This window comes from Drosophila biarmipes, chromosome 3L (assembly GCF_025231255.1).
Source record: "Drosophila biarmipes strain raj3 chromosome 3L, RU_DBia_V1.1, whole genome shotgun sequence".
NCBI classification, from domain to species: Eukaryota; Metazoa; Arthropoda; class Insecta; order Diptera; family Drosophilidae; genus Drosophila; species Drosophila biarmipes.
The window spans coordinates 17,007,503-17,021,219 of NC_066613.1; the positions used below are offsets into that span (position 1 = coordinate 17,007,503).

At 40.8% G+C, this 13,717-nt stretch overlaps 3 protein-coding genes and 1 long non-coding RNA gene across 4 annotated transcripts; 2 read left to right on the forward strand and 2 right to left on the reverse strand.

The window, feature by feature from the left end:
- Positions 1–280: 280 nt before the first annotated feature.
- Positions 281–783, forward strand: LOC108034729 (uncharacterized). The gene is made up of 2 exons (XM_017109668.3): positions 281–419; positions 506–783. The coding sequence occupies exons 1-2, from the start codon at positions 402–404 to the stop codon at positions 674–676; spliced, it is 189 nt and encodes a 62-aa protein (XP_016965157.1). The 5' UTR covers positions 281–401; the 3' UTR covers positions 677–783.
- Positions 784–1,645: 862 nt separating this feature from the next.
- On the reverse strand, positions 1,646–2,674 carry LOC108034675 (uncharacterized). The gene is made up of 2 exons (XM_017109617.2): positions 2,519–2,674; positions 1,646–2,007 (listed from the first exon to the last, which is right to left on the reverse strand). The coding sequence occupies exons 1-2, from the start codon at positions 2,639–2,641 to the stop codon at positions 1,834–1,836; spliced, it is 297 nt and encodes a 98-aa protein (XP_016965106.1). The 5' UTR covers positions 2,642–2,674; the 3' UTR covers positions 1,646–1,833.
- Positions 2,376–3,460, forward strand: LOC127010891 (uncharacterized). Its single transcript, XR_007763761.1, has 2 exons — positions 2,376–2,527; positions 2,595–3,460. It is a non-coding gene; the product is annotated as an uncharacterized LOC127010891 (long non-coding RNA).
- Positions 3,461–4,111: 651 nt separating this feature from the next.
- Positions 4,112–5,136, reverse strand: LOC108034761 (uncharacterized). The gene is made up of 2 exons (XM_017109708.3): positions 5,064–5,136; positions 4,112–4,806 (listed from the first exon to the last, which is right to left on the reverse strand). The coding sequence occupies exon 2, from the start codon at positions 4,679–4,681 to the stop codon at positions 4,112–4,114; it is 570 nt and encodes a 189-aa protein (XP_016965197.1). The 5' UTR covers positions 4,682–4,806; positions 5,064–5,136.
- Positions 5,137–13,717: the final 8,581 nt, after the last annotated feature.

Sequence of the window (13,717 nt, forward strand, 5' to 3'; positions counted from 1 at the left end):
CAAGCCGCAAGTCAACAAATTGCCCAAACATCAGGCTCCAGAGAGCAACAATGGAACCACAAAATAATATTAACAGACTCGGGCTCAGAAAAGGGAAACCAGCCTTTGTTATCGCCAATGCTCCGCATGCGTGTTGGACTAAAATCACTTTTAATTGTCCAAACAAATTGATTCCCCTGCCCCCGACTACTCGGGAATCACTGAATCTTGGGCCGCCGCACGGCGTTGTTTCAATTTCTATGAAAGACGAGCGGTCTGCCGGCCGAACAACTCACTCTCAACGGAGTGGCATATAAATAGACGGGTCGGCGGGGTCTGGCGATCAGTGCAAGCAAGTCTGTCACCGCGCAGTGCGAATTCATCGATCGATCATCTCCAGTCCAGCGGAAGAACCAGTCAATATGAAATTCTTGCTCCTGGTGCGTCGTCAGAGTCATCTTCTTCAGAGGATTATCGCCAGCACAGCTTACTGACCCATGGACTATCCCCATTTGTTCCTTTACAGAGCGTGTTCCTTTGCCTGGCCGTGTGCTTCGTGGTCACCAGTGCTGCTCCCCGCGAGGAGGCCATTCCCGAGGGCCTCGAGGGTCCTGGCAGCGAGTCCACCAGCCCCTCCGACGACCAGGGCTTCCTGCTCAAGCTGAAGCTGCTCAAGAAGCTGCTGTTCCTGGGCTAGAAACCTCATCTTCCCCCCATCGATTTTTAGCTTAACTATGTGTTTAGGTTTTTAAGAAGAAAACAAACAAAAATCAAATCTAATAAAAAATGTATTTGGTAACAAAACTTTTTAGTGGATTTTCTTTGAACTCACCCACTGATCAAGCAATTAGATCATTTCCTTGTGTCTCCTTAGGAAAAAAACTTACAGTGTATTTTTTAACAAAAAAAAAAAAAAAAAATTACTTTTTCAGACCCATTTTCGAATTTCAGATTAGCAAATACATTTTACGAACATATTATTGCGGCCAAAAATCAAGTTCGTTTCTTAAGTCTTTTGTTTGAAATACCTTAAAAATCGAAAATACCTAATTTGATTTGTATTTAATACTAAATGTTTTTAATTTGGAGAGTAATTAAAACATTTTTGTTTCTTATTCAAGAAGTAGACAATTCTAACTAAATGTGTAGTGTTTATTTTATAGTTTAAAAATGAAGTTAACCTTCAGGAGAAACGTTTATAAAAGACTAAAATAGATACAAACGTTTTTTTAAAAAAACCAAAACTAGAAGAGTTTAAAACAATTTTTAAATGTGTTTTAATTTTACAAATTTCTTAAAAAATTAAATAAAAAATAATATGATAACCCTTTTTATATTTTTCAGTAGCATAGAGAAAATCGCAACTTTTTAGTCGACTAGTGAAAACTAGTGAAATATAAACAAATAAATGATAAATCATTGATTAGGAAATCATAGAAGCGCAGACCATAAATCTCATTGATTAACCCCTTTATGTAGGACAGTGATTGGCCAATGCCCACTCGCTTTTCACACTCTCTCCGCAGAAACGTCCCCAAACGGGTTTCCTGCCCATTGAGATCTAGGTAGGCAAAAACTCGACCCGCCGCCAGTCATTAGCTCCTTTTCGGTCAACTGCGGTGATCCATCCATCATCCCCGAACCGTTGTGACATAAGAAAGCCGACTTGTATGAAAATTACATTTATTTTTGTAACGATTACGTATACTTCACTCGTATGTATGTGGTTGTGTGTGTGCTTATGGTATTGTCTAAACAAAACGGCTGGAAAATCGAATGCTGTGGGGGAGGCAAGGTGCCAGTTGGTTGGACTAGAATCTGCACTGAGCTTAGCGAGCTGCTGGCAAGTGCCCCCTAACCGAGGAGCTTCTTCAGCTTGAGCAGCTTCTTCAGCTTGAAGATGGCCTGCGGATCCTGGGGACGCTGCACATCGTCGAAGGCTGGCTGGTAGATATTGTCACCGATCAGGGACTCGTCCACGGGCACCGCAGACACGAGAGCAAGGGCCACCAGGCACACGAAGAGGGTCTGTAATGTAGAAAGAATACCAAATTTATTTTTAGGATATAACGATATAACCTGGTTTTAACCAAAATTTAAAAAGAATTTTATAAAAATTTGCAAAACTATAATTGGTAAGGGATTTAATAACTTTTCTAAGAAATTCTTAAAAGTACCTGTATACCAAAAAAATATATGGTTTTTATTAAATACTATGGTTTATAATATTCCTTTATCTTTATAACCCCGCAAATGTTTATTTTAAGGTTAAAAAGAAGTAAGTTTTAGATTACAGGCTGCTTCAGAAATTGTCTCCATCAAAAAACTGTTGGAATATATTATGAACTATTCTTTGATTTTTAACTATATAAAGTTTGTATTGCTTTTAACTTCATCTGGCCAATGTTGTGATACTTAAACGCTTCAAATTTTGATTATTTAATAAGAAGCTACAATCCTTAAGGACTCAAATATTGGTTTTGAGGTGTCCTTTCCTTGTAACAGTTACTCCTTCAGGAAATAAGACCAGAAAACTCACCAGGGCTAGGTACTTCATGGTTGCTGCTGCTGGGTAGATGATTACGCTGATTAATCCAAAAATCGACTGCACCCAGCTCCATCCGCGATCAGGGCTTTTTATAGCCGAACTTTTGGTGACCATCGATGATAATGTCGTGTGTAAACTGCAGTCTGCAATGGAGAAGCGACAAATGGACGATACATAAACAAAAGACCGCCGCATAAATAAGACGGTAAGCGAAAAAGAAGTATAAACAGAAGAAACCTGGCCAAAAGCAGGGCTCAGGGGCGTGGCCAGGTGTTGGGGCAGGTGTCTTTCTGCTTTTTTTTTTCGACAGATCTTAGCAGCGAGTCCAAAAACCGAAAACCGAAACCAGGCCGCCCGTTTACTTGGCGTTTGGTGGCATCTTTTGTTTGCTCCGCCAAGCCACTGAAGAAGTTGATCGCTGATTAAATAATAATCGCACTTGGTAAATGAAAACCACGCTCAACTGAAGGTCAACTCGAATGCGGTCACCGGAGTGATGTTTACACAAAATAAGGAAGAGGATGGTTTACAAAATGTAATATGAGGAAGTTTACTTCTAGTATCAACCCACTTATTTTGCATATTAGTGTATTAACCGCATCCCAAGTTCATGATCAACTGGAGTCCCTTTCAAATTGATCAATCAATGGCCAAGTCAATTAAATAAATTATCACCTGAGAATGGGGTCCATAGACATTTGACACTTTAGCAGCTGTCAGCCTAAGCAGCGGAGCACTGAATCAATAAAGCTAAACGTTGGAACCATATTGGGTTGGGCTGCGGTATAAAAACCAAGCTTTGGCTGATACGGAGGCCAAGTGTTTTCTGCCCGGTCATGGTGGAAGTATCGATGGTGATGACGTAGATCTTGCAGCCGAAAACCGGAAACAATCGATCTGCTCTAAATATGTAAATAAACGAACTTTCGAGAATGCCGCCACAATGTCAGCTTAACTGAAAACATTCCACAGGTTGTACTCCTAAAAAATACATGTCTATATATCAAAACAAACTCTGGCAAACTCAAACTTGGTGTCATAGCAAACTAATAGATTAGATTGAATATCTTTGAGGCGCTCTTTGTCGTCGGCTTGTCTCGCTTGGATTTTGGATTTCTTTAAGGTTTTGTATTTTTCCCATGCCCCTGGGCCTTCAATTAACTTATATGGGCGTGGTTGTAACATGTGCGAGATGTCTCAGTTTTAGGTGAATTTATTAAGGGAGATAATAAAATTTATTAGGCTCCCAAAACTTGACAAATAAAAGATTGTACAAATTTGCAAAAATTTCGAAATGAGGCGAGGGTGAAATTATTTCGTAAAGTTAGGAGAGTCTGTGCTCACGAGGTAACTAAATGGTTAATTTACCTACATTTTAATTATTTATTTTTACATTTTTAAAAAAGATGTAAGAATAAAGATTGAATTTTGTAAATATTCAAATTTATTTTGGTTCCACCTTTCTAATAATTATTAAACTACAAAAAGTTCATTGCAATCTTATATTTTAGTTAAAAAAAATAAAAAGATATTTTCAATGTTCTGTAGCTTTTATTTTCGTCTTACCTCCTTATTACCAACATTTTATTGGTAATCGGTTGATGTTTCAGAGGTATCTTCGCTTGGCTGGGAAACCTCCGAACTTGATCCCTCCTGTTCCACTGCTGGCTGTTGAGTGGTTTCATCCTTTTCCTCACTGCCCTTAAACACCGAGGGTTCCACATAGCCCGGAGGCGTCTTCATGACGAACTTGATTCTGCAGGAAATCAGCTTGATAACCTCCTCGTAAACCTGAATCAGCTCCAACAGAACCATATATCTGCCATCAGGGATGCGAAAGGGCGCCAGTTTCGAATCAATGACGCTATTCTGCACAAAGTAGAAGCCAGGAACCAGGGGACACGAGACCACGAAAGTGGAGGGCAGTAGACTTTCGCCCTGGACCTCATCCACGGTGATATTACGTAGCGAGTCGAGCAGCTTGCAGAGATCCAAGTTCCTTAAGCGCACCAAGTCCATTTGGTCAGGTCCACCCACTTGATTCGAGAGCTTTCTTCCAAAAGCATGCAAGAGAAGTTTGCCAGGAAAGGGAACCTGAACGGTGAGGTTAACGTTGATTTCCTCAGAGTTCACAATCTCATAGTGCACAAACATATCGTCGGGCACAAAGGACCTGCTATAGAACTCCTCAATGCGCAGTCTAATCTATATAAAGGGTAATACCTTCTAGAAAATACTTAATTTTGTGGAAACAACTCACACTGCGAACTTGAATGGCTCTGAAAAATAAAATACAAATCAAACTTTGCAGAGGTCGCATGGTTTAGTGCCTTCGGCCAAATAACTGGTCTGAATTTGCTGACATTTGGCAGGCGGGAAATTAGCCTCATTACGCAGCTGTTTAGTCAGGCCACGTTAACTGGCCTAATGGCTTTGTTTCGGCCCGATTCTTATCGATCAATGGCCCCCAACAGTGATTGCATACCCTATGAGTCCAGCGGGGCGTATGCGTAATGTGGGTGCACAAAGTGTTTACCTGGCGTATGTGTGATAAATATTTTCCCACCTATGAGTATTTGCAAAATACGAGTCTAGCTCAAAGACGAACCCAGGCTCGCAGTTGCGAATTCAGCGGCCAACTGATGAACTTGAACCGAAAAGCAACTGCCAGTGGGGAAAACAGCAAAAGTTTACCATGTAAACGGACATAAATTGTGCCGCCGGAAAGCAGAGGCGAACAAAAGTCTCGGATAAATCATCCCAAACCAAATGTATGTGTGCCAGTGGACCATAAATTTCGAGCATTTTTATTGCAATTTGCTTGTTTGTACCAAAAACAAGTGCAAACAATGCCAGCGACCAACAAACAAGCGCCGCCTTAAGCTGCAAACTACAGTGAAAGTGACGTAATGCGATGGTAGCGACAGCAACAATCGACTAAAAAATGTGTATAAAAACCATTAAACAACGACAACAAAGTGCAGAGAAAAGCAAGTGGGCAAGCGGGCAGAAAAAAGATGTCAATGTCTTTTACAACGATGCCGAGGATGAAGAAGCAGCAGCAGCAGCTGACCAGGGGCCACGGGGTGGTTGGGTGGTTCTTGGGGGTGTGCACAACGGATAAAGGGCAAAAAGCACCAGGCATTGCGGAAAAAGTGTACTTTGTTTGCATATGTGTGACCTTTGCAAGGTGCTTGGCACGTGTTTCGACTATCGAAAAAGGCAGGTGACTAATGTAGAAAAGTACAAAGTAAGAAGTACAACATTTTAAGTGAAGGATTGCATAATTTAGCTGAAATGAGCAGTTAACTTTATAAGTTGAAATGGGAAAAATGAACCTAATAAGGTAAGGTAAGGTGGGGCAGGGTATATTTCATTTAAATTATTTAACATTTTGTAAAATATATTTTACTGTACCACAAAAGTAAAGTTGTTTTAAATTAATTCGTTAAATTTTTCTAAATCTATTCCTATTAAAATGTCATTTGGATCATTAAAATAGTTAGTCCCACAACAAAAAAAAATATGCACAACATAATATTATTATTATTACCAAAGTAACCGCAAAATACACAGCACTTTTTAAATAGTTGCAAGCGAACCCCTTCTTATAATCGGCCAAAAATTGTTTCTTGTGTAGTAAAGATAACAAAAATGTAATGTGCTAAATATTTGCCTAAATCCCAAATTAAAATTAATTTATTTAACTTAAGCGACGTAAAATGACACTTTTAAATTTCATAAAGATTGTTAAAAATTTAAAATAATAATTTAAAAATAATAAAAATTTACCATAATTAAAAAAAACACTTTTTATAATAGTAGTTGAATCTTTTTGAATGTAAATCACGATATCATCTCCAAGGCATATGGCCGCGTTGTTTTTCGCGCATCATACAAAAAATTCACATGCATCGGATGTCGGCTTACACTTTTATTTACCTCTGCGCTTTATCGTTTGCCTCGCTCTTCGCACACTTTATAGTATAAGTTTATACATACGCATACTTTATGCGTTCAACGTTTTTTATCGCCTGAATTTACAATTCAATGTCATGCCGGGCCTCGTTGTTGTGCCTGCTCCAGCATTGCCAAATTGAGGCGAATTGAAGAAGAAGCTGCTGCTGCAGCAGAAGATCAACAAGATCGTTTTGCTGCAGAACCGGTTGCTGGGCCCCTCCTCATCGAGGTACCTCCCTGACCAGCGCACTGCAGACAATGCCGGCCCAGTGTAAAATTAAGTGTCTGAGGCGACCTTGAGACCTAAACTCCAGCCCAAACCGAAACCAAGACCAAAAACAAAACCACAACTGCAATTGCTGGTCATCTTGCTGCCACTGCCAGTCAGGTATTCAGGTATTATTTATGTATGCATGTGGGGCCCATCCAGTTTTATGATGTTGCCCGCCCCAGCCCATAATAATTGTTATTGCCCCCTTACATTATGTTTTACAGGGCGGGGGAGGGGTAATGTCATTAACAGTCTAGATCCATCTAGATCGTATCTCGGTAAACGGTAGGCGCGTCGAAGTCCGGGGATTCCGCTCTTTATCAGGGCTTGGGAAAATACTTTGCATTGCCGATGCTACGTGACGTTGGTAGTATCTCACCCTTTTTGTAATTTAGGCATTTCTTCTTTCGGTATTACAATGGGTATTATTATTTTTTTAGATTCATCAGATCTTAACGTTTATGCTGACCTTGTCTTGTCAATTATTTAACAGTTGTTAACAATCATATAAAAAATAATATGTTATACGTTAATAAAAAGATAACTAAATGATATTGAATTTTAAATATTTTACATAATATATTTGGATACTACGGCTACTTTTAAAATGGGTTAAATTCTATACTAAATTTATTTGTTCACAGCCCAAGCCCCACAAATTAAAAACAAATTAAGACCTCTCTCAACGCATACCAATAATACTAAAACCAATGCTGGCATTATGCTGCTAACTTTAAACAGTAGTGTGGATAATCAGCTTATAAATAACTTGGAGGTTAAGATCAATGTTTATAGACGGGAGGGTAAGTGATTTCCATGCTCAGCGAGGGGTGCTTGAGAAGCTCATATAATCAATCTGTGAAATAAAACTATTTATATACAAATTTTAGAGAGCCCAGTATTTTATTTTTCAGCTGCTGAGCAAGGAAATATTTTGGATAATGTTGTAACCCTAAATTATTTGTTTTCCATTTAATGTTTCATTAAGTTATATATTCATTTAAACTTACTACTCAACCCTCTGCAACGTAGAATCGGGGTTTATTTCCCCATCAAACACTTGGCAAGCGGAATTTTTCTGGTTTTCACAAGCGCTAAAGAGCATGATCAATGCTAAGAGAGTTGTAATTAAAGGCAGAACGTCAGCGAGCTTACTACAAAAGTTCGTTCTTTTGTTTGGTTGACTTATCACCTGAGATTCTCGCCCACTCGGGCGACACCAAGAGGCACACCAAATATGTAGTATAGTATAGTATCTTATAGTGGCAAAGTGTATCCGTGGATAAAATGCAAATTCCCGTTAATTGAATGCCAAACAAAAGCGCAGTGGCAGCCGCAACATTGAGCAGGGGTTCCATTTTTTGTTCTATGCTTTCTTTTTGGGCTGGCTGTTTGAAAAATCAATTAGCAGTATAAAATGCTTTTTCGGCTTTAAAGCCAACCTACCTGGGATAGTTTTTGTAATATCAGGCTCCTCTCCGCTTGGTTAGAGGAGAGAGAGAGCAAATCCCAGAACCTGCACCCAACCTCCCAGCTCTGCAGCCCAGTGAAAACTGAAAAGCGAGAGAGGAAAAGCAGTGGAAAAACCGCAGCTGCTGCTTTAAATTTATGCCAACGCGGCATTAGAAGCATGGCTTGCGGTTAAATGGGCAGTGGGTGGGGGGTGGCGAAATGGTGAAAATGGCAAAGGAGCGGTGGGGCTGGGGGGGGGGGGGGGTTATTTCAGCCATATTGCCTAGGTATTGGTAACATGTATGTGTGCGCCTGTGGGTGTAGCAAACTGCAAGAAATCAAGGCTTTAGTTGCGGCGGTCGCAACGAAAAATGGCGGAGCGCTTTATGAATATTTATAACACAATGGAGCATGAAAAAGTTCGCTTGTGGAGGGAGGGGCAACCGCCCCTTTGAGGGGGAGGGGGTATGAATACATGTGGGTGAATACAAGGAGCCATCCAGGTTCAAGCGTCTGTTATCGATATCAATGCAGGATTGACAGGGACGGGGTTTATGGAGGGATCACATCGCTTTAAATTTAGCAAAAAAAGCCAATTAGGTTGTTAACCATATATAGTTTGTGGATACATCAAAAAAATATATGCTTTTATTAAAGAACTCCTATACTTCGCACAGAATAATAACTAGTATTTCCTTTATACGCTTGATTGTAACCAAACCCATTTTAATAATCCTTATTTAAACCAAACACGCTCCTGTTCTTCCAGAGTTTCCGTCCCCGACTTACAATGCAAATGAAAATGCCAGAAGCAAGAAGAGAAACCCTCCCCCACTTCCAATTCCACTTCCTGTGCATTCGTCCTTGCATTTAGATTGGCAATAAATTAATACTTGAACATGGAAAGTTGCGCCATTAGAAGGGCGGATCGAGTGACACACATTTGAAAAATATTTAATTTGGCTAAAATGCCAATCGAAGTGAAATCCAGTTAAAATCCTTTGGCATTTCCACATCAACCGAATATTGCGCATACGCCGAGTGGGCGGAGCTCATTGAAATGAAATTTACAGCAAAAGTTTAAATTAAAAATTTCGCGAAATGTTGGCCAAACGAACGAAAAAGAATGGATTGCTAGACCAAAACCAATGCAAATATTGATTGGGTGCGTGAAAAGGGCGAAGGGGAATCCCCGAGTGCGGGCACGTGCTGGCGCCATCTAGCGGTCGCTGCATGCAAATTGCCAAATCAGTGCGTGACTTGTAAAATTTCCACAAAGGCTGCGGACAAAAACTCGAGTGCAAACTGTTAGTTATGACAAAGCAAACTTAACTAGCGGTTATTTGGTTTTTTCTTTTTTCTTTTTTTGGAAAATTTTAAACTAGCACGCACGTGTACGCCCCACAATGGAGTATGGGGTCAAAAAACACAGCAGAAAACGAGGTGGTCCAATCTTTAAGCGCCGCTCAATTACCGAGCTTACAGAATGCCCCGGCTAATGGTCAGCTCATTCATAATTCGTTTAATGGCCCCCAAGCCCGAATTCAAGCTCAAACTGAACTCTTTTCTTCGCTTTACTACCCCTCTTTTGTTGCCGCCAATTTGAACAGCAACTGTCAAAGTCAAAGACTAACAAGAGACCATCTAGTGTGTCCATTTACGACAGTCCCCCATCTCCATATTTTTACATCGCCTGACTGCCCCTGGGAAACGTTTGCCATTTGTGTATCTCCATTTGGAATGCCTTTTAAATGATATTTTCCATTGACATTCGGTAAACATCTTGGCTGCAAGTCAACTTTGTGCATCTTGTGTACGTACTACGTATCTTCAATTTATATTTCAAGTGCAGAAAGTGGAGCAAACTAACATTTCCATCGATTCCGCTTGGTCCGAGTGTCAAAAGTTTTCGGTCAGCTCGGCATACAGTTTATTGGTTTGTTTTGGGTGGGGCATTTCCAAGGAACCTAATCGATTCGGACACTTTACAACATGTTTATCATAAGTATTTGCCAAGAGAAGTGTTTTTATCAATTGCCAGAAGAGCAAACCAAGGGGGGTGTACAGAAATGGGGGCAATATATTTAAGTATATGATAACAAAAGCGGATAAGGGAGTGCAAATAAAACTATTAATAAGGCTAAGTTCTTTAGTTATGGTTCACAAACTCGTGTAAGTTGATGAGTAAATTATTTTTAATTGGTTTAATGCTAGACTTGTATTGTTATGTGACCTATATTATAGATCTTATTTTCATAATTCTTGATAAAGTGTATTTTTATCATTATTTATAGAGTTGTTTTCAAGTTCCAAGTAAGCCCCTCTTTCTTTGGCCCAGTTCCCTCAAACTTTCCGGATGTTTCTTCTCTTTTCAGATCCCCGCAGCCGCGAAGAATGCAATTTTTACAAGCCAGACCAGAGTGGAGCGGACCAACTTCCTTCCTGGAAACCACTTCAGTGCCGCCAACCCATGTCCTTCTACGCGCTGCACCACCCACCACCCACTGACTTGCCGCAGGGCAACGGAATTTAGTTCAACGGCACTCACCACGGCGGCAGTTAAACGTCGTCTAAGACTGGAGTGCAAGGAAAACCAGCCTGGGATCTTCTAGGGATGGTAGAAAATGCAGGGTAATAGATTAAATACGATTTGGAGAAATATGTATTTCTAAGTTTTACTTTAAGGTAAAAATAGAAAATATTTAAATATTTTAAAATTTAAAACCCTAATTCCTATGTTAGGTAAGCATTTTCGTTTTATGTTGTAATATTCATCTATATTTGAGAAAGGTACCAGTATTTAGTATTATATATTTAGTATTATTTAATAAAAACTATATTTTCTGGATATATTCAAACAATAAGGTCTGATTTTGAGTTATTTGCAACATATTCTGTTGAGTAAATCTGCAATCATCAAGAAACTTTTCCCACTCAAGACGATATATGTGAAATCAGTGTTAACATCGCTATCCCCAGGAACTATCTATCTAGTACTCCCCATACCCTGCACTCTAAACTGCAGACACTTGTTTTTTATAGCCGCAAGGGGTGGGGCGTGGGCGGCGCGCGGACATTTGAAGATGATGTAGTGCGGACATAAACATAAATAATGGCAATGCGCAGTTATTACTTTTCTTGGTCTTGGGTTGGTCTTGGTCCTGTTCTTGGTGCTGTTCTTGGTCCTGGTCCTTGTCTCGTCCTTGGGCTGTGATGCTTACATAAAAATTAAATGCAAGTGGTGGGAGGCGGCAGAAGGAAACAGCAGGCCCCCCTCCTTCTGGCTTGATGCTGCTCATTGGTCTTGGCTTTTTTAATTGCATTCTGACTGCCGCATCAAATGGCAACCGCTGTCCTAATGGGTTAATTGGGCTTAAGGCAACGGATCTTGCTCCTCCGGCTGGCTGCTCCTCTCAGCCCGAGCCCGGCTGATTTATCTGCGCTGGCAAATTGACAAACGATTCGCGCTTAATGGAAAAGTTACTCATACGCCATGGATTACAGCGCGGCGCGCATTATTAATATTCATTTCAGTGCGCATAATTTGCACATACATCACGGGCCAGAGTTCCAGGATATGGGAGCAATAAAAGAAAGAAATGGCCATGATTTGGCAAAAGTTGCCTACGATCTTTATTCTCTGGAGAGCAGAAAGGAAGAGAGTGCAGATGCAGATTGCATGTCCTGGCAACAGGATGCAGCATGCGCCCCAGTCATGCATTAACAACAACCCCATCGCCAGCGAACAATCCCAGCCAAAAACATAAACAATAAACAGAGCTGAGTGCTGAGGGGAGGAGGTCTTCGTGGGGAGCAGCGGGTAACGCACTCCGCTAATGCACCAAAAACTGCATCCACTACTCCCAGAAACCCCCTCTTCCGCCTCCACCAGTTACTTAACAATATTTCTCATTGTTGTTGAGACGTTGCAGGTGTTTGCTGAAGCATATCAAAAGTACATATATACTCGGCAATAGCTGCGACTACGACGACGACTTAAGCCAGGCCACAAGGCGCTGGGCGGTCGGGTTTTCGGTTGAGCCAAAACAAACGCCTGTCTGGGGGAGATGAAGGTGCCGCAGTCTGGGACCAGTTCGCAGCTAAACAATAATTTTATCATTAACTACGAATCTGTTAGTTATTTACTTACAAGCATCCTTTTTTTATTGTAATAGAATTAGATATTTTTTCAAATTTCAAACGAAAAGATAGAAGAACCAATGCTTCACTAAAATTTATAGAATCATAAAAAAATTATCCAGTTTTTCATTCCTTTCTTTAAATCTAATCTAAACGTGTTCTAGTTTCATCCAGTGGTTGCTATATTAGAAAGTAAAATCGTATTAACTAAACATTAAAAGGTACCACCGTTTATAAAACTACACACTGAATATAATAAATAAACAAATATTAAAATATTCCTTTGTTTCTAATTATAAATATTTGTATAAAACATTTCAGAAGAATTTTTACAATTATATTTTTGAGTTTTATAATTTGTGTGTATAATTTAAAATTGTATTTAAACTAGTGAATATCTTAGGTTATAGAGGCAAATTTTTTATTATTTGAGGTCTTTCGAAAAAGTTCCTGGTTATTGCACTGGAATCTAGTTCCGTTTGTGAACTTGGGGATGCCCAAAAGTAGGCAACTCTTGTGGCATTTGCCAAATGCTGCAGAAGAAAGGCCGTCTGCTGCACTCGCCCGCTTTCTTCGCCTTTCTCCACCCCCCTTCTGGTCTCCGCTTGGCTGCCTTACCTTAATTATGAGTTACTTTTGTGCAGGCATTTTCTTAGTTGCTTCTACCACCCACCGACTGCCAGCTAGCAACCACCCGCTCGTGTCCCGTGTGCGTTGTTTACTTTTTGTGCTGTTTAAATCAACTGAGCTGAGGCGGAGGACATTCAGGTGGGTGCCCAAGGATCACAAGGAGCGGGAGCAGAGAGGCAATTGCTTGGGCTTGTGTTTGCCTTTGGGCCACAATGCTGCCAGAGGAGTGGGGTGGGAGGCTCCTCTTCTGGGGGATTCTTCTACAACAAAGCAGACGAAAGTCGCTGGCGGCATTTGCCGCATTTGCTGCAACAGAAACAGCAGGTGCGGCGGGGGGTGGGGCAACCCAGTCTGCGGTCGGGTCATTTGGGTGGGGTGCACGGGGGTGTCAGCTGCTTATGCTGTGTAATTCCGCGTAAAATGCACAAAGGGACAACCCGTTAACCGCCCCCCAGTCGACTGCCTTGAACCGCGGCTTTTCCACCTGCATGACACCTGCCATTGTTCACAAAAACTGGATGGAGACAATGGAGGCAGCCGCAAGATGGCTGCGGGACGGGGTCGGGGGTCACGGCGAGCGCCATCTGGAGAAAGCACAATGAGTAGACCCAGCGAAATCCATAAAACATTCAAATGGATTCCTTTCAGCGAGATTTATTTTGAAAGCCCAAAATTAAAGCAAATTTGTTGGCATAGTAAAAACAAACAACAGTGACCCACTTGGAAACTAAAAAAGA